The sequence below is a fragment of the Notolabrus celidotus genome, chromosome 23, assembly GCF_009762535.1.
Source record: "Notolabrus celidotus isolate fNotCel1 chromosome 23, fNotCel1.pri, whole genome shotgun sequence".
Classification (NCBI taxonomy): Eukaryota; Metazoa; Chordata; class Actinopteri; order Labriformes; family Labridae; genus Notolabrus; species Notolabrus celidotus.
The window spans coordinates 5,130,475-5,155,258 of NC_048294.1; the positions used below are offsets into that span (position 1 = coordinate 5,130,475).

The 24,784-nt window shown below is 41.6% G+C and overlaps 1 protein-coding gene across 3 annotated transcripts in view; it reads left to right on the top strand.

Annotated features, from left to right (window-relative positions):
• The window catches only part of zgc:109889 (uncharacterized protein LOC553542 homolog), a 65,627-nt gene that overhangs the window by 20,502 nt on the left and 20,341 nt on the right, over positions 1 to 24,784 (top strand). For all 3 annotated transcript variants that reach the window (XM_034677233.1, XM_034677235.1, XM_034677234.1), the window contains 2 exons: positions 11,593 to 11,737; positions 15,934 to 16,068. In XM_034677233.1, coding sequence (XP_034533124.1) covers positions 11,605 to 11,737; positions 15,934 to 16,068 — 268 coding nt within the window. In that variant the 5' untranslated portion in view covers positions 11,593 to 11,604. The remainder of the gene's footprint in view (positions 1 to 11,592; positions 11,738 to 15,933; positions 16,069 to 24,784) is intronic.

Genomic DNA, 24,784 nt, shown 5'->3' on the forward strand with positions numbered 1-24,784 from the left:
GTGTGTCGATGTGTCCGCATCGTGCAGCAATACCCCGCCCGCTGAAACGCTTGAGGGCAGTGTTGTCTCTCTGATAGTCAGGTCGCCTGTTTTCGGTCACACTAAATGCAGGAAATACAATGCCATCCAGTGGACCAATCACAGGGCTTGTGGTCTGTATAGTTTCATTTTTAAGGAGGTGTGCGCATCAGGCTGCTGCCTCGTAAAAGGGCTAAGTAGACCTGTGGCGTAGGCTATGGTGTAGGCTATGGTGTAGGCTATGGTGTAGGCTATGGGGTAGGCTATGGGGTAGGCTATGGTGTAGGCTATGGGGTAGGCTATGGTGTAGGCTATGGTGTAGGCTATGGTGTAGGCTATGGGGTAGGCTATGGTGTAGGCTATGGTGTAGGCTATGGGGTAGGCTATGGTGTAGGCTATGGGGTAGGCTATGGCGTAGGCTATGGGGTAGGCTAGGGCGTAGGCTATGGCGTAGGCTATGGCGTAGGCTATGGTGTAGGCTATGGGGTAGGCTATGGCGTAGGCTATGGGGTAGGCTAGGGCGTAGGCTATGGCGTAGGCTATGGGGTAGGCTATGGTGTAGGCTATGGGGTAGGCTATGGGGTAGGCTAGGGCGTAGGCTATGGCGTAGGCTATGGCGTAAGCCAGGGGTTCGCAAACTTTTTATTCTGTGACCCCCAGTGCCAGAGACTGGAGACCCCACACAGAACTAGCAGGCTAATCCAAAAACCTACGGATATCTTTGTAATTTCAAGAAGCCTATAGCAGGATCATTTCATAGGGGTCATGTGGCAACAAAGCAAAGTACAAAAATGATGACGTTTTATATTTACATTGTTGTATCTAAAATTTAGCTACAAATTATGTATATGTTTTTACAACGAAAGGATAAAAGATGCAATTTTAGATCATTTGGAAGGCATCTTGCAACCCCCCCAATCAGTGTCTTGCGATCCCCCACTTTGGGAACTACTGGCGTAGGCTTTGGCGTCGATTCGACCCAGAAGTATCATCATATCTCAGCTCATTGCCTTCCCTTGAGTAGCACCCTTTCATCTGTATCTGGCAGGTCTCAGTTTCACTGTAAATAGTAAGTTACACAGAGGCTTCACTCTGGCTTACTTCAGTGACATTAGCTGGAAAAAGAAGATTTTCTAGTGACTTAATTGCAATTAACGGGCCTTAGAGAAGAGAAGAAAGCAACCTTTAGGACAATTGTTTGAATGGTGGACAGATTAATAATATCTGATACAGTCCAGGAAGTCGAGAAATGAGAGTGATGCTTCTCACCTGGTCCTTAAAGGTACAATGCATAGATTTAACACATGAAGCTCAGTTTACTTGTATATATTTGAGTCTTTGAATACAGTTGTATGTCGTGGTCTCTAGTTTTTGAGGAGCTTCTTAAAGATGGAAAAAAACTATCATTTTCTGAGTGATGTCATCAAGGTTGTCTAGTCCTGGTCTATTACATAAATGGTTTATTAGAGAGTCTGCGTTACAAATTATGCATACGCCTGAAAGCAGTCTGCATTTAAATAATGAGGGGTCAAATAAGAGCCCTTTTCTCGTTGTATTATGGGAAATGTTGGATCCAGTGTTTTTGTAGCTTGAGCCATATTTGGAACCTAAAGTCAGGATATCTGTATCTCAAGTTTCAGATACTTTTATCTTTATGGGACTTCCAGGTATTGAAATTCATTTCTTGTTACATTTATGTCAAATATACTAGTTTGTTAGGTGTCGTTTTTGGTGCGTTCAAGTGCCGCTTCTTGGCTGAAACACCGTACATGTGAAGCAAAGGGACAGTAAGCCATCGTCAAGTTCAGTGTTAAATGTAGGTTAAGCATTGGCCTTATTAGCCACATAGTGCTTGAGATTATTAGCAACAGACTCTGTAGATCATCTAGATACAGGAAACCCTGAAATGTTTAATACTTGCATATCATGTCACATTAGCTCATATATGCAGAATACAGCAACAGCTAGCCATGATGTAGAGGGAACACACCTCAGCCCCTCATGTTACATGTCCTCTAATTATATCATCCTAAAGAACCAGTGTGTCATTTACATTAGTTTCTGTCGAGGGCTAATTATCTGTGATTATACAGGGTTGTCTTTGGAGCAGCGTGGGGGGAGGTGTTGGAAGAAGGAGGACGGGTTCCTGACCTTTCTCTGAACAGACGGACACACTTTGCTCGGCGTAGCCCAGTAGGAAACATGTGTGAGTGTGTCTGTGGTCGCGTGTGTGGTACTTAAAGCTGAATGGCCGAGTAGACAGAGCAGTAATAGCATTAGCTGATGCTCACCCGACCGCCTGCAGGAAGGATAAGTTTGGTTAAGGACAGTAATTAATACCGTCTCTGTCTATTTGATCCGTCTCTTTAAGAGCAGACAAAGTCTATCAGCATGAAGCCCCCCTGTGGAGATATACGGGTGTAATCTGAGGGGGGAGATATTTGACCTGATGTGTAAGCCAGGCCTCCTCACAAACAGACTCAGAGGGAATAAAGACTTGTCTGGATTCTATTGTAACAGACCCACAGCCATCTATGAAGAGAGGTAGAGGCTGGGACAGAGTGGAGGAAGTGTGAAAGGTGTAAACTTTGAATGGTTTCCCAGTCATCACAACTGTCATGTCGTGGTGTCGAGTACCTGCAGCGCGTCAAAGATTTCTCATGGTTGGGAAAACCTGATCCTGATTATTAAGGACGGTCTGTAGATATGTCTACTTGGTTAATTAAGTTGGCTTCCGCATCTACAGTGGAACTCAAGTCAAAGAGGGACAAGGATGTTTTGATCCTTTAATGTGAAACTGGCGATCCAGCTGGACTTGGGGAAATCAGAACACTGATGGTTAAATTGTTGTATCCCGTGAGTTTGAAAGCTTTGAAATTTTACCAACAAATCCATCCCCAGAGAATGCTGCAAGACGTATCTTACAAAGTCAATACTATCAATCAATCAAGCTTAATTTAAAAAGCACCTTTCATACGAATCTAATGGAATTCAAAGTGCTTTACAGTGATTGAAAAATAATAAAATTCAGATACAAAATGACTTAAAATAAAACAGAAATGGATTTAGAAGTAGAGACTGATACACACCAATTATTATAATACATATAAATATACAACAAAGGGAAATAGTCAAGAAAGAGGTAAATAAAAGATAAAACAGAACAACTTATGACCATTAAAAAAGGTAAAAATAAAAGCAATACAAAATAATAGTTAGATAATAAAAATTGAAGACTTAAAAAAACAAAAAAAAAAACAATATAATATTAAAATAAATATAGATTCACATTAAAATGATAAATTATATGAAGTTATACATAACCCTTTAATTAAAGCCAGACTAAATACATACGTATTTAATTTCATTTAAAAACTCTCAATATCTCCAGTTCCTCTTAGATCCCCTGGCAGGCTGTTCCATCGTCTTGGGGCGTTGTTACTGAAAGCATCAGCGTTACGAAAAATGTTCGTTCTACTCGATGAAACAGCTAAAAGAGAGGAGCCAGAGGATCTGAGAGGCCTTCCTGGTTCATAAACTAAAAGCATGTAAGTTTGGTAAAAGGGATGTTTCCATGTGTCTATCGTAAATTTAGATTACAACAAACAGACTTGTCTAAAGGTAAGAAAATAGTCCTAAATGAGCACAACATATGAAATCAACTAAACACGGGATCACAGAGTCTGTAGGTAAACAAAGTCAGATTGGTTTGCCGACTGTGGCTAACACTAGCAGAGCTAGCTCCACCTGCCTTCAGTCCTCATTGCAGGTTAACATCAAGCGGCAACCTCCAGGCCATGAGAATTGAAGCCAATGCAGAAGTGTTAAAAACTGCAGTTCATTAAGTGTCCACTAGAGGCTGGCTCCAGAAGTACCGAAAACCACATACACACTAATTCAAAGAGACGATCTTTACAGCAGAAATAAACATGTTTACAGCATGGTACAAAAAAAACGAGTGTAGTCTGGATAGCTCACTTCAAAATTGGCACAGACTGTACCGGGGATGAATTTTTTTCATAACACCGCACAGCTGACTTGATTGACAGGCGGGAACACTAGCTGTTAGCTAGGAGGCTCAAAGCCCGCCTCTTTACCTCACACTCGCTCAACAGATGTTAGGTTGAGTTCAGCATTTCCAATATGGCTCCCGCCGATGATTAGCTTCAGAAACAGATGGGTGACGTCATGGATACTACATCTATGGTTAACTTCCACATGCCTGTGCTTGTTACACATCGTCCAGTCGAGTGGTTTATCTCCCTCTAAATGTACCTCCTTACAAATTAGAATGATTGCTTGTAGAGAGTTGCAACGTTGCTGCAGATATATAACCATGATTTGTTGCTGCCTTCGTATAAATGTCTCCATCTGATTGTCTTTAAGATGCTAACGTTTAGTGGCTGACAGCTTTTGGCAGAGTAACTCTTGGCTGCAGCCTTTCCCTGCAGCACTGCAGAGCTTTTTTTCATCTCCACATAAATCTTTGATCTGAGGTGTCCTTACAGAGTTTGACTTCCTGAACTCTTCGAAGAGATTCTCTGTTTGTGTTGCTGCGCCCTCAAAATCTGCTGTGTCGTAGCAGTGGAGGTGTGAGACTGCAGTAAATCCGGTTGCAGACCTACTTAAAATTTAAACTTTCTGCTTTTCTCAGGGATGTCCGTCCTCCCACTCCCCCCCCCCCCTTCAGCTCTCTCTCTCTCTCTCTCTCTGTCCTCCTTCATCTCTCCCTGTGTCTCTCCTCTTCTCTCCATCTTCTCTTTCAGACTATTTTCGGATGTAAAGACGAGTTCCACTTTTTGAGCAGCTGAGCGGATTCCTAAGCACGTTGCCATGACAACGTTCCCACAGCTCCCCGACACACTTTTGGCTCCTCTGCTTGCTCCTGCGTGTCACATTGTTAATTTGCTCTTTCCCCGTTGTAGTCTTCTGGATCCAGAAAGCCACAAGATGACTGGATATAAGGCTGTCAGTGTTCTTTAGACATACTATAGCTTCTCTTCTTGGACTTCAGTGATTGATCCATCCATCCATCCATCCATTTTCTTCCGCTTATCCGGGGTCTGGTCATGGGGGTAGCAGTCCAAGCAAATTGACCCAGACATCCCTCTCCCCGGCGACACTTTCCAGCTCCTCCTGGGGAATCCCGAGGCGTTCCCAGACCAGGCGGGAGATATAATCCCTCCACCGCGTTCTGGGTCTACCCCGGGGCCTTCTCCCAGTTGGACGTGCCCGGAACACCTCTAAAGGGAGGCGTCCGGGAGGCATCCTTATCATATGCCCGAACCACCTCAGCTGACTCCTTTCGGCGCGGAGACCGATAGTCGACAAGTACCTTAAGGGAAAGTTGAAAAGAACTTTGAAGAGAGAGTTTCAATTAGTGATTGATTGGTTTGATTTTATGCTTCCAAACAGACTCATAAGACAAAATGAAACACAAAGAAACTGTGTTTGCCTTTTCCAAGCTTCTAACCTCTCATTTAATACAGTATTTGTAAATGTAAGTTAATGGGACTCCTTGACACGAGCACCAAAAAAACTACTCTGCACTCTATAAATAATCTGGTCTGGATTTGGTTCCAGTGGAAGACAACTTAATCTGTATTTAAAAGCCTTAAAGGGCACCCCCTTCAAGAACTGGATCCGCCGTATCATCAGCTCTTATCTCAGAAAGGTTTTGCGGTGATGCCGACAGCTCATCTCCTCAAGCAGACGCAAAACAAGAGCAAACTGCACAGAGCTGCAAAACTTTAAGAGCAACTTTTAGCGCAGTATGCTGTGTTAGCTGGATGTTGACATGGAGCCGATAGCATAGCAAAGAAAGCGCAACTCTTGGTGCTAGCAGTTGATTCTTAGTGAGCTCACTGTTAAGTTTTAAGCTGTGGCTTTGGCTGAGGGGGCAGAAGAAGAACCCTAGCTCCTTGGATATGCATTACAATGATAAGTCTATTTGCTCCCGGAACCTGAACTATTGGTGTGTAAATCTTTGTCTGTATGTTGGTGAACTTTGACAAGATTGGCTTGCTTATCTTTTTATAAATCTGCACCATAATGTTGTTTTCTTTGTGATCTTGAGGTCTGTTGATTTCAAGTTAATCCCAAGAAAGACAGTTTGTTTTTTTCGGGCTCATTCCACTGGATCAAGCCAGAGTGAAGCCTTACATCAGACTTCCACCAGATCCATGTCCGGTCTGTCTCCGATCCGCCACAGTCGAGCAGCCAGAGTGACAGCCAGAGTCATGTGACCGAGGTTTTCCCGCTGTAATCACTGAATCAAGGATTCTCCTCCTCCTCCTCTCCTCATCCATGTTGTCTTTCTGGTCCTCTGAAAACCTCTGACCTGTTGACTCCAGGCCTGGCTCCGCTCATCATGACTGATTGTTGTTGTAGTTAAGTGAAATACGATCTGGTGATAACACAGAGTGTTTTATTCTGAAAATTAACCGGATGTTTTCATTTTGTTTTGGTGAAACCTGACTTCCTGTCCCACTCCATCTGCTCTGTTGAGATTGATGCGTCGTGCTCCAGGATCCGGCAAAAACAGAAGTCTTGTGTATCTGATCCGGAGGACTCCGACCTGCTGGATCAGAGCAGGAGCGGATCCAGTGGAAGTTAACACATTTGCTAGAATAGAAACCTACCAGATCTGGTGCTGTGATGGATCGGAGACGGACTGGACACGGAGCTGGTGGATTTTGGCTGTTATAGTAACTTACTGTTTACAGTGAAACTGAGACTCATCAATAACAGATAAATGGGCACTACCCAAGCAAATGGTTGTTTCTTAAGTTGCTAATTGGACTGTAAACAATGCAACGCATGGAAAAGGAAGTCGAGGCTGCATACCGCTTGCTACATTTTGAAATACAGAGAAGTTGGGGATCATTTTCAGGGGCATGTTGTATGTCTTGGCCAATACGGCAACAAAAAAAAAGACCTTAAAAGACATAAATGTGTCGTCTTGTCCTGGACTGGCTATGAAAATGTTATTCGTGTGTCTACCTTTGTTTCCTTCGTCTCCGTTCATATCATGTCAGGCTCATGCCACTTTGCCCTGCAGCTGACCTGGAAGAGCTTGTGTGGGAAGACTTAAGTGCCTTCGGGTCAAAATATGTCCAGCTTCGTGTGTTTCCTTGCATGTGAACCTACATTAAAAAACCCAGACTAAGTGGCCTCTACATCTGGTCCACACACACCTACATCACACTCACACCTTCGGATCAACACAAAGACGGGGAATACCCGCACACTGAGACATTCACCCTCACTTATTTATTAATGAAAGCAGGCAGGGATGGAGGGAGGATCCAGAGTGGAGGGGAATGTAGAGAGAGGGGGAGAGCGGGGGGGTTTGACAGATGAGACAAATAAGAGGTGAAGAGCAGATTGAGGCGGCGATGGCGCACAAGGACGACGTGTATGTTTTATTAAAGAGCCGTGGTGTTAGATTATTTACAACAGCTGGAGGAGGAGGAGGGGATACTGGTGCACACACACACACCCCTAAAGAAGCTCCATCACACTCTTAAGACACAATCTGGGAAGGATTGTGTAATTGGACGTCAGGAGCTGTTAGAGGGAGGAGAGGCAGGAGAGCGAGAGAGAAAGAGACGTAAGGAGGACAAATGTGTCCCTTTTTGTTAAAGTTGGCATGTTTGGATGCGTCTGAATAAACAGTTTAAGGAGCATACGAAGACACAGATTTTCTGCATTATAAGGGATCGAGTCAGTGTGGAACTGATGCTGCGGATTTGAACAGGACAGCACGTTAACACACATCTCAGTGATGAATTTGCTTGTTTTTGTTTACCTTTATTCAGTCCTCTCTTCCCAGAAAGTGTAATTGTGCCAGCGATTATATTAGAAGCGTGAGAGAGTGTGAGAATGGCACGTTTCCAGAGCGCTGACCTGATAACACACACACACACACACACACACACACACACACACACACACACCTCTCACATAAACACTCGGCGACACCACAATAAGAAATCGTGCCGTCTTTGATTCTGAGGCAGATAGACACACGCTGCGTGCACGTAACTCTCACACACTCGCACACACAACATCATGGCCCAAAAATAACAAGCGTGTCCCACATAGAGAGTTCAGTCCAAACGGAGAGGAGCGGAGAAGTCTCCTCACGTGTCGGCGGCTCTCTCTCGCGCTCACTTTTATAAAACTTCTTGTCCTCACTTTCTCTCCCTCTGTGTCGGTCACATTCGTTCGCTTCAAAGAGCGAGGAAAAAATACGAAAATACAGGTACAGACGAGGGTGAATCTACTTTATACCTTTTATTTATGGTCAAAAAATGATGACCACTTTCCCCAAAAAGTTACGTTCTCCTAAGTTGGTGTTGGTTTTAGATTTTTCAAGAGATCTGTCTGACTTTCCCCCAACCCCAATGTGTCCAACTTGGAGTTATTAGTGACAGATTTTGACTCAGGGTGTGCACACTTAGCTCTAACTCCATAATTGAGTGTTTTTCAAAAACCTAGAAATGACACTTCCATCTAAAAACTACCCGATAATGGTTAAAAAAAACAAAGAAATGGGGCGCTGGTGGCCTAGCGGTCTAAGCGCTCCACATACAGAGGCTACAGTCCTCGTTGCAGGGGTCGCCGGTTCGATTCCCGGCCGGTCGATCATCTTCCTGCATGTCTTCCCCCTCTCTCCACTCCCCACATTTCCTGTCTCTCTTCAGCTGTCCTATAAAATAAAGGCAAAAAGGCCAAAAATATATATAACTAAAAAAAACTAAAAAAAACAAAGAAACTTTAGTAAAAGTAATGCACAGTTTTGCAAAAAAGTTTAAGTTTAACTTCAAGATTGCACCCTACATCTAAAAAAACTTTCAACACTTTAACTTTATAACTGCACTCTTTAAGGAAATGCAGTTTAACCAACCAGTCACAAAGTTCAACATCAAAATTAAATCCCCAAAGTTGCACAGTTCAACCTCAATCATTAACACGCAACATGCCTCAGATATAAAGATCAAAAAGGATTCATTATTGAACTGAGAATTGAAATACTTGAATTCATAATTCAAGTTTGTAAATTCAACTTTTCAATCTATAGATGTCATATTTGTTTTTTACAACAACTTCAGTTGGACGTGAACGTGTTGAAGTGCCACTCTGAGATTGCAAATTTCAACCGAGGGATAGTTAATTTGAAACCTCAAAGTTGAATAATTCAGTTTGAAAGTTGCACTCTAAAAGCTAAATATTGCATGCTTGTTCCTAAAAACGCACTCTTGAATTAAAATTTCAACTTTTCAACTGGTGAATGCACACGCTCATAATAACAATGCAATTTGACCTGAAGTGGTTCAACTCAGGACACATTTCAAACTAAGAATAGCACATTTTAAAGCTGAAGGTTACATAATTCAGCTTGAGAAACTCCACATTTGAACCTAACAATGTAACATGCAGGTGAAGAGTTCAACACTACAGCTACATTAACACTTTAATAAAAACAATGCAGTTTAAACTAAAGTAGCAATGTTAACTCAGTCAGTAGCTTGACATCACAAGTAACACACAAGTTTGCACCATTTCATAATTAGCTACATTCTTAGACATGACATTTTCTTTCACCTAGAAGCAACTCTTTGTAGCTGTGAGGATAAATTAGACTCCTCCACAACTGAAACCTTAAATTGAAAAATTAAAGGTAACAATGTAACAAAATTGCAGCTTGCAAAGTTTAACCAAATAGATATACAGTTGAACTCAGCTGTTGCACATTTCAAAGAATTGCATATTGGAACCTTAAAGCTACAAACTTTAACTTTGCACATTTTATGTATTACATGTCAGGATCTAAAAATGCAGCCTCAAATTCAACTTTTCAACTTGTAGACTGCACACCACCAAAGTGACACTGTTCAACTCAGGAACTGCACATTTCAACCAAAGCATAGTGTATTCAAAGCCTGAGAATCACCTCATTCAGCTTGAGTCATACACCAACCATAAGAAACTTCACTTTTGAATCTGACAAATTTTACCCTACAATTGAAACATTTTACACCTTAGCTTCAAAATAACAGACTTCCATGAAAATTTTGCAGTTCAAAGCAAGAATTCAACAGGTTTGAACCTAAATATTTTGCCCGTCTAACTGAAAAAATACAGTTTATCACAAAGTGGTATGACTCAGCTCTGAGATTTCACATTTCAACCTTAGAATTGAATGTTTGAACCTGGTAGTGATTTCATACGACTTGAAACTGACTCAGTTCAACCTTAAAAAACTCCACTTTTAACCCTGAAACTGCAACCTCAAGATTCCATACTTCAAATTAAAAATTCACACAACATTTTCATAATTGACGACTTTAAACGGCCCTGTGAGGAGTTTTGAACTGGCTGAGAAACAGACTGAAAATGATACTGATGCCTCTTTATGACCTTCAATAGCAAACAAGACCATCAGCAGCAACACTGACACCTTCTCTGTTGTCATTTTTAATGCCTGAAACCGCCCTGAGGGGGTAGGTGTCAGATCAGATGATGGACATCTCCCTTCAGAAACAGCCTTTATTTGACTGTTTTCATGGAACATAATCACATTGCCTGATAATGTTGACTGTTAAAAGACATCAGGATGAGATTTTTGTTGAAAACACTACTTTTGCATGTATAGGACAAGAGATAAGAGGTATCACTTTGTCCACAAGGGGGCGGCAGAATCGATACAAAACAAAAGTTCCTCACAGCAGCTTTAAAAAAAGATGAATTTAAATGCAGAAGTTTGTCATGTTACTCTCAGAGTTGTAAATATGACCGATATTTGGTAACAGGGAGCTTCACAAAACCAAAACATTGAGCTAAAAGAGGCTGAAAAGCTGAAAAGTAAAAACAAAGCTTCACGCTAATTCTCGTATTTTTGTTCCATTTTGCTTTAGTTAGGATGGAAATCACATTTTTGTTGTATTTTTAAGCTCTTCTTTCCCTCAACTCACATCACATCTATATGTAGCTCTTCTCATGTCCTAACCACTCATACACTGACACGCTCTTTCTCCCGTCATCCATCAGCTGCTCTCTCTCTCTCTCTCTTTTACCCTCAACATCTTTTTCCTCATATTTTCTAAACCCTCCGTCCCTCTCTCTCTCTGTCCCTCGTGGTCTCTCTGGCTACAGTTTCGGCTCGTTAGCACCATTTAGAAACTTCTTTCCGGCTCATTTGGCTCTTGGCTCATCCAGGCCGCGCTGACATTAAGCAGCGTGATGAGCGACTGCGCCCCGCGGCGGACATGACACCTCCGTGTCCATCAGGACTCACAGCTGAGTCCCCGACACATTTTCCCTCAGCTCTTCTTTCTTCTTTTAATCCGTCAGTGTGGAGCTGATTTTGTTTTGTACTTCTATTTCCTGCAGGGGGATTTAAATAATGAGCCACAACATGTCAAAATGTCCAAAAAACACACGACAGAATCCAGTCAAGCAGTTTCAGACGCAGTTTTGGCGTTTGAAGGGTGTGATGTCATGGAACGATAACTCTCTGGTTCGGACGATGAATTTTAACTCACAAAATCGTGTCTTGTTTTTCCTCAGGAGTAATCCAGCATGCCGTTGGTGAAGAGGAACATCGAGCCCCGGCACCTCTGCCGTGGAGCTTTGCCAGATGGGGTGACCAGTGAACTGGAGTGTGTCACTAACAGCACCCTGGCAGCCATCATCAAACAGCTGGGCAGTCTGAGTGAGTCATTTTCCACCTGATGTCTTGCACTTACAGCAGCTGAGTTAGAGTCGCATGAATGAAGGAAGTTGTGGAGGGGAAGAGAAGTCAAAATCCTTGTTTCATTGTGTGAAGAGCTTTTACTTTACCGAACACGTGACTTCTTCTGTTGGAAACATGACGACCGACCAAAGGGTTGGTCACACTAAACATCAAACGTATCACAATTTACTACTTGAGTCAATTTGGATCTGCATGCTTGGAAACAATCTGCACAATTTTCTCATTAATCTTTACTTTCATGAGCTTTAACGGCCAAATTTGTGCAAAAAGCGAAGTATAATGACAGTGCTAAACTTAACCTGGAGTTCTCTGTGGGGTCATATTAGTTTATTAGCAATTTTTCATTGACAACTCTCTTTATCTTTTTCCTTCTGAGCAGTAAGTGCTTTTAAAAAAGGCAATGGTTTATTGATTTATTAGACAAGAGTTTATTGTATTTTCAGTATTCTGAAAAAGAAAAATTCTGAAATGCTATTTATTTTAATATTTTAGAACCACGACCCAAATACCAGGAAGCTTCAACAGACCAACATTAAGAAAACTAAGACTATTTGGAGATATTGTGACTTGCTATTGGTCACATCTTAGCTGGTTGTACATTCTGTACAGTCACTCCACAGTCCCACTTTTACATTTTCTCATGATATTAGTAAAAGTACATTGGGTTCATGATCCCTTCACAGCTATCTTCAATGTGACTTCACAGAACCTAAAAAGAAGATGAATAAAAGTCAGAAAAAACCGTTTCAAAAGTGAGGTAGAAATATTAACTTAACCAAAGCAGAGCCCACCTTCCAGACAGAAATGCAGTACATTTTTTCATCCACCATTTTGTCCAGTAACATCCCAGAATTCCGGCTGTATGGAACAACTATTGGACATAAGCTCTGAATAAATATATTTGCCAAATAATCTACATTTAAATAAACACAAACAAAAACATGAACATTATGATCCTGTTGCACTGACCACATTCAAACCACATTCAGCGTCATCAGCGTAAAAACAACCTCAGTGTCGGCTGATTGTAGTAGCTGTTGAAAATAGTTCAACTTTTGAACACTGCCTTGATCATCAGTGTCACTTCCTGATAACGGACCAATCAGAATCAAGAAGGGGCGGGACTTCTGATATCAACTTTATTAACAACAATAGTGGAGGTCTGTGCAGAGGAGAAACTAAACCCACCTGGATTTTTAGGGTACAATTTTCAGCAATAAACACAAAAAAACCCACAAACATTCTGATCCTGTTGCACTGAGAAAGAGAGAGCCTAGCTGATGGAATTATTTACAAATGTTTCCATACATGTGGTGTTAAAGAGCATGTATAAACATCTGTGTTTTTTTTATTTGTTATTTTAATGTGTATAATATCCCATGAGTGACAGAGAAAAGCTGTTCATCTTCAAAGCTGTTTCCTCGGTTATTTCCATCTATAAAGCCAGCACAAGCAGCAGAGTCCTCCCCGTCCCTCCTGTCACTCAGCATGCTGTAAATGACTCCAGACTTCATCTTGGTCAGCTTGTTGGAGACTGTAATGTTGATCGATGCCTTGATCTCGGGCTGTGGATTCACTCACGCATATAAAGCTCAGGCTAACCATTAGTCCTCCTCCTTTTGGCACTTCTGGAGTCACCTTTTACTTTGAAATTTGGGCTTGTAAAAGTGTAGACTCATATTGGAGATGATCCTAATTTTTTACACTTTTTTCAAATGTTTTTTCACACGAAACCAGCCAAAAGCCGGCAGATACAGTTGAACTTAAACCCTCCTTCCAAGCCTGTGATGAGCAATCTCATCCTGCTCTGTCTCCTGTCAGCATTTTTAACTCAATCACAACAAATTCAGAGCTGTACTCCAGAAAGAAGATCACTGGAAACGTGTTAAGCTGTGAACTTGATTCTGTCTGCGGGTGCTGGTGCTGCTGTCGGTGCCACTGAGACGAATGAGTCAGCGTGGAGGCCAGCTGCTGTTGTTGTTGTTTGGTGGAGTTAGTTTGAAACAGGCTGTTAGGGAGAAAGAGGAGAAACCAAGGGGGAATTTTATAGACTTTAATAAAATGTAAACATGTCGCTGAAGCTGGCAGCTGGGACCGAGCCGTGAAGGATGACCTCCATTAAAACCCAATCTGATGAGTCAGATTTCAGTCATCAGGAACTTTTAATTCCCCACATATTTACAGCAGCAGGTGCTTTGGGTTTGTGGTAATTAAAAGAAAGAACGAACAACAAGTGTTAGATAGAAATCATTGAAATGTGGAGAAAGAGTCGGTTGAAATGTGATTAGCAGTTAGTGTCTAAATGAAATGCAGTGACAGCTCAGTGTGAATGAGCGAGCGCTCTGCCTCTGCTCCATCTGTCAGGTTATAGGCTGAGAGAGAGAATAGACAGAGAAGAGGCAGATCTGTGCAGCAGGTGTGTGTGTGTGCATTTTATTTATTTGAGTTTCATTTTTGCATCTCAGGAAATCTATTCAAATATTTGTACCTCTCTCTTTTACTCAAACACACATTCTCTCTCCATCACAGACAGGATTGTTGTTTTCCACTCTTCAGTTCAGGAGGCGGTGTGTCCTGATGAGACAGACTGAGGAGGGAAGGGTGGGGGCAGCATCGACTGACCTCCATCTCTGCACAAAACTATAATTGACATCCTAATAAAAAATACAACGCCTTTTTTTCTTTTCTAATCACATATAGTTCAGCATCATCAGCGTAAAAACAACCTCAGCTGATTGTCGGCTGATTGAAATCGCTGCTCTCTCAACTTCAACTTTTAGAACACTGCCGTAATAACCAGTGTCACTTCCTGATCACGGACCAATCAGAATCAAGAAGGGGCGGGACTACTGGTATTCAATCAATCAATCAATCAATCAATCAATCAATCTTTATTTGTATAGCGCCAAATCACAACAAACATTATCTCAACACGCTTTTACAAACATAGGAGGTCTAGACCACTCTATGTCAATATATATCTAATCTATCAGAATATATATCTAAAAAAGAAATGTTCATCAAAGACGACAGATTGGCCATAATCCTCCTGTCAGCCACCACCTCCACAGGGTCCAGGACTGAGCTGGCCTTCTTCACCAGTGTGTTCAGTCTTGCTCTCCTGTAACCTGTCCGCCCACAGCAGGTTTAATCCTTCCAATGTGGCGTTCGTGTCCGGTGTTAGCTCTGTTAGCATGATGCTACTCTGCCAGTATTCCCTCTGGTGCTGGGTTAGCTCGTCCACCTTATCGTATTAACTTTGTCAAGAACAATGGTGGCGGTCCGTACGGAGGCGAAACAAACCACACCCCTATTTTTGAGGGGTACAATTTCCAGGTCTAGAGCTGTTGCTGATATACAATACGATTTCTATCAATTATTTCACATTGCCTTTTTTTTGAGGAGTGCATTTTTCCTTTATTTGATAGGTCAGGTGAAGAGAGACAGGAAAATGTAATAGGGGTGGGAATCAAAAACCGGATCTGACTTAGAACCGGTTCCAATTGATCAATTCCCGATTCTTCTTAACGATTCACTTCCCAGCACAACGTTGCGTCGTGGTATGTTCCATTACGCCACACACTCTACAACGCAGAACTCCTAGGTGCAAATACCTCAAATATGCTAAAGCATTTGCCAACTCCGCAATTTTCCTCTCCAATTTCAAAGTCTTTTCCTCCAGGCTCCAGGGGCCACGTCCGGACTCATGTGGCCGAAAATGAGGCACCGAGAGCGGGTAAAAAAAATACTCAGGAACCGTTAGGAGAACTGATAAGGAATTGGATTGATAAGCAGAATCGACAATGGCATTGACATTGATAAAATCGTATCAATTCCCACCCCTTAAAATGTAGGGAGCAGAGAGAGGGGGAAGACATGCATCAAATGACCAAGGCAGGGAGCGGAACTTGCGACTGCTGCAACGACGACTGTAGCCACCATACATGGGGCGCACACCAAAACCACTAGGCCAATGGCGCCCCTACATAGTTTTTTTCAAAGAGAGAACATTTAGAAAAAAACTATGTAACGATCACTCTTCAAACTTAAATAATCTAGCTACAGTAAGCACCTGTGAGAAGTGCTCTGAAAATGAGGTTATGTGCGCTCAGGGCCAAACTTGAACTCCTGTATGTGCGTTGTTTTTTGCACAGGTCGTCATGCGGAGGACATTTTCGGCGAGCTGTTTAATGAAGCCAACAGCTTCTACCTGAGGATGAGCAGCCTGCAGGAGAGAGTGGACCAGCTGGCTGTGAAAGTCACCCAGCTCGACTCCACCGTGGAGGAAGGTAAGGACGCTGTGACTGTGTGCGTATGAGAGTGTGTGTGTGTGTGTGTGTGTGTGTGTGTGTGTGTGCGGTTTGACAGTTTGACCTGACACGTCTTCATCAATTAAAACTTTAATTAGCTTTGTCCTGAGTTTATCAGGTAGAACAAAGAGCTTCAGTCACAGGTATTTAAGTCTGGGGGGGATTCACCCTTGAAAGATGAAAGTCTACCAGAGATTTAGGAGCAGTTTTTTTAGTGTTTGTAAAAAGCCATGAATCGCAGTGTACGTATTTGAACGAACTGTGCCTAGGATTTTTCTCCGATCAAGTTGTATGACGCTCAGTGTATAGAAGACACATTGAAGATGAAATGTTGTTAGAGGCTTTTCCCTACACCAAAAATTGTAGGCGTGGCAGATGTTCAAAGTTGGAGCGTTTTTTTGGCAATTCGCCAAATCCTTTAAACCTTAATAACGCCTTAATAACACACATGTGCTATTTTGGATCTGGACCAAAATGCTCATACATGGTAAGTGTCCCAGGCTGAACCCATCTACAGGAAAATATTCACCTATATCTATAGCATCTCCTGCTAGCAAGAGGAAGTCACGTGTGTTACTTAGTGATGTATAGCTCCTCCTCTTTTTGATATATTTTATCCCAAACCACTCAGAAAGGATCTTCAAACCTTCTTGAAGCACTATTGTTCACACTGTGTCCTGTCGTTGAAGGGCGTGTCCTAGCCAGTCGGTGCACCAAACACACATGTCTCGCCATGAAACAGGAAGTAGTTTTTGGGGGCCTTTAAAATGCATGAAATCTCACCAGATTTTGCACATGCATCAGATTTTGATATTTTGGGGCTCTCCTTAAAAGAACTAGGAAAATCTGCTGGTGCCATGTGTCAGGAATTCAATCATGAGTTAGTATTCAATTCCCACCCCTCAGCCAGCAATGTGAAACCCCTGCTTCAAGTATAACGTGGCTAAAAATGTTGTGCATGTGCCCTGTGACAGTCTGGAAGCCAACGCCTGATCTAACTAATCTAGACCAGTTGAGATGTCTGTTTCTTGACTTGGTTGAAGAGATTAGCTGTTGTAAAAATGAAGCATTCAACAACTTTGTATTTCCCTCTGGGCTCCCCAAGACCAACTCAGTGAATTTTGCAGCCCAAATTTAAATCAAACCCAGGCGCCCATGCACACAGCTGCTCATACAAACACACCACAGGAGTGTATTGTAGCTTCGGAAATGTGTCTGCGTGTGTTTATTCTGCCTCTCAGCTCAGTAAACACACTCAGATGGAATTCAAAAATCACAAACACATTAATTTGGAGATAGGGATGAAGCAGACAGACATGAAAAGAAACAAAGAGAGATGGAACAGGTTGTCAGCACATGGACACACATATGCACAGACACTGAGGAATATGACAGTGGTAGAGATGTTTTATCAATAAATCATCAGTCGAGGCTTCAGAACGTGGCAGGCTGTTCGAGGGCAGAGCACTGACACACACATATCTACAGAGACACAAAGGACCCTCTCAGATTCTTGTTTTAATCCCTCATTATACAAGATATGGATCTTAAAGGTGACATATCATGCAAAATTGACTTTTTAATGGTTCTTTACCTGAAATATGTGTCCCTGACATGTCTACAAACCCCCCGAGAATGAAAAAAATCCATTCTGCCCCTGTTCTGATTTCTCCACCTTTCTGTAAATGTGTGTGAAACGAGCCGTTTCAGACTTCCGTGTTTTTGTTACGTAACAACAATATCCGGTCTGTCACGGAGTCAGAGCTCTGAGCTTGTTCAGCCCATAGACTGTATAAAATAATACTGAATCCCCTCCTCCGTTTTTCATTACCTGCACAAATGTGTGTTAACAAGGAGCTTAGGAGGGAGGCATGCTAGTTGTAGGCTGTCTTAATAAACACAAAGGTCGGTTTTACTCCCCACGTCTGCAGATTTGAAGATCTAGTGGATGATTTTTATTTATCATGGATAAGTGCTAGCGCTAATTAGCATAGCCACATAGCTACATGTTCGTAGCTGTGTACCAAGACACACGTCGACATACTAATAAATAAAACAACAAGAAACACTAAATCTGTGACCAATCCTTCAGAAAGGTCCTGCTACAGGCGCCTCTCCATCAGGATCAGATTCTGGATCAGATTCAGAGGGTTGAAGTAACGTGATCTCTGAGCAGCCGTATATATTCAGCCAACATGTAAACATTAGATCAACGTGCTGGAGAGCCGAGGCACATCCACTTCCTGAGGGGGCGTGGTCAGAGAGAAAACAGAGTGTTCTGAGGACTGCTGAAGAAGAGGGTTCTTGAGGCATGCCAAAATCTGATTTCAAAGTGTTTTTTTGAGCATAAACTTTAAAGACATGTTTTGGGGACCTCTTAGACCAATATATATATTGATGAAAAAAGCGTGATATGTCACCTTTAAGTCATACTGCAGATATGTGGTGAAAAACATGGGATAAACAAAACTAAAGAGAGACTACGTGAGCAATATTTCTACAATTTCAGAATAATCTTCCTCAGAGTGAAATGATAAAAAATGGACGCTGCATTCTCTGCTATAACGAGGAGAAAGACCTCCCGGCTTGTTAACGGCACGCGGATCAAAACCTTACATCCATGATAGTATGGGGATGCATAAGTGCCCATGGTGTGGGTAACTTACACACCTGAACGATGTACGTTTCCATCAGGACACACCTTTTCCAGGAAGGACCATACACATTTCAGCAAGACATATTACAACAGCGTGGCTCTGTAGTAGAAGAGTCCAGGTGCTAAACTGGCCTACCTGCAGTCCTGACTCATTCCCCTTTGCTCTCTAAGACGTACTTTTACTCTATACACTCCATTGGCCCGGTGCCTGTAGCTGTGTGTGTTTTGTGTGTGGTTGTGTACACAGTTCAATTCAGAATCATTATCTCGTCCATTAAGCGTTTCACCGCCTCTGAAGGTCAGCTCTGTTAATGCAGTGTTTGATAGACACACAGTCTCATTCAGACCCGGCTGTCATGATCTAGTCGGTGTTAACATTTCAGGGTTTCAGAGCAGACTACGGTGGCCCCGGAGGCTCAAACCAACCTTTAATGTAAGATGTGAGGAACCTTGAATCTAGTCCTCCCTTCCCTCTTTTTCTTCCTCTACCGTTTCTTCAAGATTTTCATGTTTCCATCCTCCTCTATCTTTTCCTCTTTTCCTCTTCTCCTCCTCCTTTTTCTCTCCCTTCCCCTCCCATTTATCCTCCGTACATCTCTACCTCTCTCCCTCCATTCCTTCCTCATCTGACATCCCTATTTTCTCAATATTCTCCCTCTCTTTTCTTTTCCTTTTTCTCACCCTCATTTTCCACCACTTTCCTTTACTCTTTTTTTCTCTGACACCTTTTCTTCTCTTCTTCCTTTGCTCTCTCCTTTTTATGCATACACTTAAATTCTCACCCTCTCTCCACCCCTCCTTCCTCCCTTTTTCTCCCCCTTTCTCTTTAAAATCAGTCTCCTTTTATTTCAAGCTTTTTGAATCTCCATCTTTTCTTCTCATTTGTCGTTTTCACATCCTCTAGGACGACCTCTTCTTCCTCTTTTCCTTGTTTTTGTCTATTCTCGTCTTTCTTTTCTTTCTGGCTCCTCCCCCTTTCTACTTGAGTATCTCTTTTTTCCTCACCTCTCTTCCTCCTGCTTAAAGCGTCTTTTAGCCTCATTCCCCTTCTCCATATCCTCATCCTTTCTCACTCTATCTCTTCTCTTTCTCTCACTCCCTCTTTTTCATCTCTCTCTCTCCCTCTCTCTCTCTTTCTTTCATCTCTCTCCCTCTCTCTCTCTCTCTCTCTCTCTCTGCTGATACTGCCTCGTCATTCTGCAGCACGGCAGCCTCAGACAGAAGAGCAGCACAGACGAGGATGAAAAGAAAAAGCTCAGCAGTCTTCTGTCTTATCCTTCTCTCTCTCTCTCTCTCTCTCTCTCTCTCTCTCTCTCTCTCTCTCTCTCCTCCTCCCCTGCTCCTCCTCCTCCTCCTCCTCACCACACTCTTTCATCTCCCCTCTCCTCTTCTGTCCATCTCCAGGCCTCTTCCTCCTACGCACAAGCATTTTTTGTTGTCGGTTGTACCACTCTTTCACTTCATCATCTGTTACTGTTCCATCTTTTGAATCTCAGTCACATCTTCTCACTCGTCTTTCTTTCTCTCGTTTTCATCCCTCACTACTGCCACATCACCTACTTTGTCAGGATTTTCTCTTTCTCACTATCTCGAAACTGGCAGGCAGCCGACTGTATGACTGAAGGAAAAAGGAAAGGAAGAAAAGGAATGAAAGAGAAACAAAGAAAGAACGAAACAAAGAGAACCGAAGAGAACCAATGAAAGAAAGAGAAACAAAGAGAAGGAACAAATGTGAGGAAGAAAGAACGAACATAAGAAAGAAGGAGAAACAAAAAAAGAGAGAAACAAAGAGGAACGAACCAAAGAAAGAAAAAGAAATAAGGAGAGAACGAACAAAAGAAAGAAAGAAATAGAAACAAAGAAAGAAGGATCGAAAAAAGGAAGAGAAACAAAGAACAAGTGCAAGTAAGAAAGAGAAACAAAGAAAGAAGAAATAAAAGAAAGAAAGAAAGACAGAAAGAGAAACAGAGAAAGATTGAACCAAAGATAGAGAAAGAAAGAGAAAGAAAGAAACAAAGACAGAAAGAAACAAACAAAGAAACAAACAAAGACAGAAAGAAACAAAGAAAGAAAGAAAGAAAAAAACAAAGACAGAAAGAAAGAAAGAAATAGAAACAAAGAAAGAACGAACCAAAGAAAGAACGAGAAAGAAGGAAACAATGAACTTAAGAAAGAAAAAGAAACTTAATTTATCGCCCTTTATTTAGTTGGCACCATAAACAGGAAGGGGAGTTATCCTTGGTATTTTTACCTTTGTTGTCAGCCACAAGTTTGGTACTTTACTTGTATTTTATAATTTAATTGGAGAGATCATGTGACCATTATCTGGCTGAAATGTTGAGGATTTAGCAAACACTGTTATAAAAGTAATGCAGTTAACCTCAAGGCTAATCTATTAGCTGGTTAGGGAAATTGCTCGTAAAGAGCTTGGCTACCAAGTGGAGTATGGTGAGGCCAGGCCATCACTACAAACAAGATGGCGTTTAACATTTCATGGAGTTAGCAAATATTTATGAATAAAAGTAATAATCGTGGTTATGGACAAAGACAGTTATTAGCTGACTAATTAAATTACTAGATAAGAGCTAGGCTAACCAGTAAAGCATTTTGACACAGGATCCAATACAAATGTGAACACTTGAATGACCTCATACTACAGCAAACAACTTGTCTAATACTTTCAAGTTCCCTAAAAGCTCCAACAATAAAACTATATGCTAAGTTAAGCCTCCCAAATTAGCTTTGAAAGGCTACCAGCACCAACCTGTCATTTAAAGTGACTATGCCTTTAAATGAAGCTAACTATTAGCCTTTGTATATTTAAATAGGTGAGTTGTTAAAAGCAGTTATTCATAAGGGAATTTAACTACATAAATTAAAGAAAAATATTTTGTACCAGGCTGCAAACACGTGTTATTGTGCTGCAAAGTTAAGCCTCTTTTTGGGGCCTAATGGGGTTTGACTCACTTTTGGCACCAGCCCCAAGTGGCCATTCTAGGTACTGCAGTTTTTTTGCATTTCTGTGTTTGCTTCACATTGCAGCGTTTAATCCTGCAAAGTCTTGCACACATAAAATATTTGTTAAAGCATCCAAATTAATCCAGGTGAATGTTAATTTTTAAATCTGGCAACTGCAAATCCCCTTATGAAAGTGTAAAACAGTAATCTGGTTTTGGACGACATGTCTGTACGCATGTAAATGTGCGGAAAGAAATCAGAGTGCAAGACACAGAGGAGAGAGACAGGCGACGTTGGAGCCAGAGGAGAGTGTGGTTAGAAAGAAAGGAACATGCCAGTACTGTGTGCGTTTACATGTGTGTGTGTTAAAAAAGAGAGGCAGCGCTTGAGGTCTCTTTGAAGATGTGTCTGAATGAAAGTTGCATTAGCTGCTAGTTTTGTGGATTATTCATTTGGCCGCGGGGACAGAAGCTTAGGAAGGAATGATCAAACAGCGAGCAGACAGGAGTGTGCTTTGACTGCAGAATCTGCACACACACACACACATACACACACTCTGACATACACATGCATCAAACAGCCAATCTCTTTTAAGTTCTTCAGGAATAAGTCTTTGCGTTAAAAGGTGAACACACTCCTGTCTCTGACGTTAATAGTGCCGTTAACACAAACAGAACACAGTGAGAACAGTGAAGTAAATCACTGGTAGGAACATATGTCAATCTGACACGGTTTAACCTTATTATATACTGGTCCAGTGTTCACTGAACCGACGTGTGTGTGTGTAGGTTAAACCATCTGCTTGATCCTGGATAGCATTGCAGCACAGTGGCGTTAAACCCCCCCTGGGGTTAAGGGATTGACACACATACATGCAGTTTTTTCTCAGTCTCATACTCTCCCTTTCTCTCTTACTCTAAAACACACACACACACACACACACTCCAGTAACGTATAGACAAATCATTGATCACAAATTCTTAAAACTGTGTAACATAAATCTGGTTCAGAGACTTTGAAAACACAAAAAGACACATTTTTCTCGCACAAGTTACCTGCCTTATGGGGACTTTTATCAATTGTGTACTTTTTTTGTGGGGACCGTCATGCCTCGTCAGGATGTAAGGGTACACAAATCAGCATCACACATTTTCATATGTTGCATTCAAGCGGCAACCTCTGGTCTCAAACTATGAAGCCCATGCAGAAGTGTTATTAACTGCAGTTCTTCGAGCGTCCACTTGAGGCTGGCTGCAGAAACTCTTGAAACCACATACACACCCATTCAAAAAAGACGATCTTTACAGCAGAAATAAACATGTTTACAGCCTGGTTCAAAAACTGACTTCGGTCTACATAGCTAATTTCTCGATCGGCACACACTGTACGGGGGTGAATTTTTTTCTTACACAACGGTTCAGAAGATATTAAGATTACGAGTTTTTGCCCAAATAAGGACATGACTGACTTGACTCCCGGACGGGAACACATAGCTGTTGGCTAGGAGGCTCAAACCCCGCCTCTTTTCGTTCCAATATGCCTGATTGAGTTCAGCATTTCCAATATGGCTGCCGCCGTCGATTGGCTTGAAAACAGCGCTTCAGGAACAGATGGGTGACGTCACGGATACTACGTTCATTTATTATACAGTCTATGGTTGCATTACACACAAAGCATTGAGAGATACTAAAACACTAATACAGCTTTTCATTTCCCCCTATATATTTCCACTGTTTTATGGGGACTTTTTTCAATTTTGTACCTTTGTTATGGGGACCATCATACCTTCTGGGAATGTTTTAGTGAACAAATCATATCATTGAAGAATTTTACAGTCTGTGTAACACAAACCGAGCTCAGTGATCTCATGAGTATGAAACAGTATTTCAGAACAGTATTCCCCTACACACGTTAGCAGGTTTACGGGGACCTTTTTCACTTGCAGTCTTTTGTTTTGGGGACACTCGAGCCTTGTGAGGACAGTTTGGTAGGCAAACCTTGTTCATCACTGATTGGTAACATTTAAAAATCTCATGAGTCCAAAAACAAATATAAACACATTTCTCCTTTACATTAAGCTACTTTGCTTTGTGGGGACATTTCTCAATTTTTGCACTTTTCAAATGGGGACGCTCCATTCTTATGAGGACATTCTGTCTCAAAAGCACAATAACACTAATATAACTATATTTCCATGAAGTTATATACATACTGTATGTCTCTTACACATGTTAGCAGCATTGTGGGGACCATTATCACTTTTACATGCATGGCACAGGGACCTTTCTGTGTAATGATGACATTTAGGTAGGCAAGTCAGGCAGTGTAACACAAACTCGTATAAAAACACAAATAAAACTACACATTTAACTGCTTTAAAGGGACCTTTGTCTCTTTTTTACTTCTGTTTTAGGGACCATCAGGCCTCATGAGGACACTTCATTATACACATCTTTATTTAAAGATATGACTTCAGGACTTAATTCAGTTTTAAGCTAAAGGTTAGACGAAGTAAAGGGCAGAAGTTTGGATTGTATATTCAGATGTGATGCTTGAGGGTTTGAATGAAATGCTCTGAAATGCAGTAAGTGAATGAGAGTCCTTGCATGTATAGATAGACAAAAACATGTGTGTGTTTATGTAAAATATGCTCATTAAGCCAGTGCAACATGCTCTTAGACTAATCTGTCCCTGCTGTCCTATTATCACCTTCAGTGTGTGTCCATGCATATGTATGTGTTTTGTATCAGAGTGCATACAGTATGGGAGCTGGTTGTGTCATGTCCTCATGTATATACATGTTTGGTTCAAGTGTATTAGAGGAAACACTCTTTGATGTTAAACGTGCTCCTGGATTCATTTTGGTGTTTCTGTGTTTCAGCCTTTAGCTCATGTTTTATCTCTACCTTTAGTTCTGTGTCTGTAAATAGATATCCTACTTAACAAAATGCCTTTAACAAAATCTATAAAAGCATAAATGTCTGTGTCCAAGCTACACTAACATGTTTGAAATTGGACATTTGCATTTAGCTACCATCAGGGTTTTATGGAGAGTTGCATTTATCTATTTGTTGTCAACTG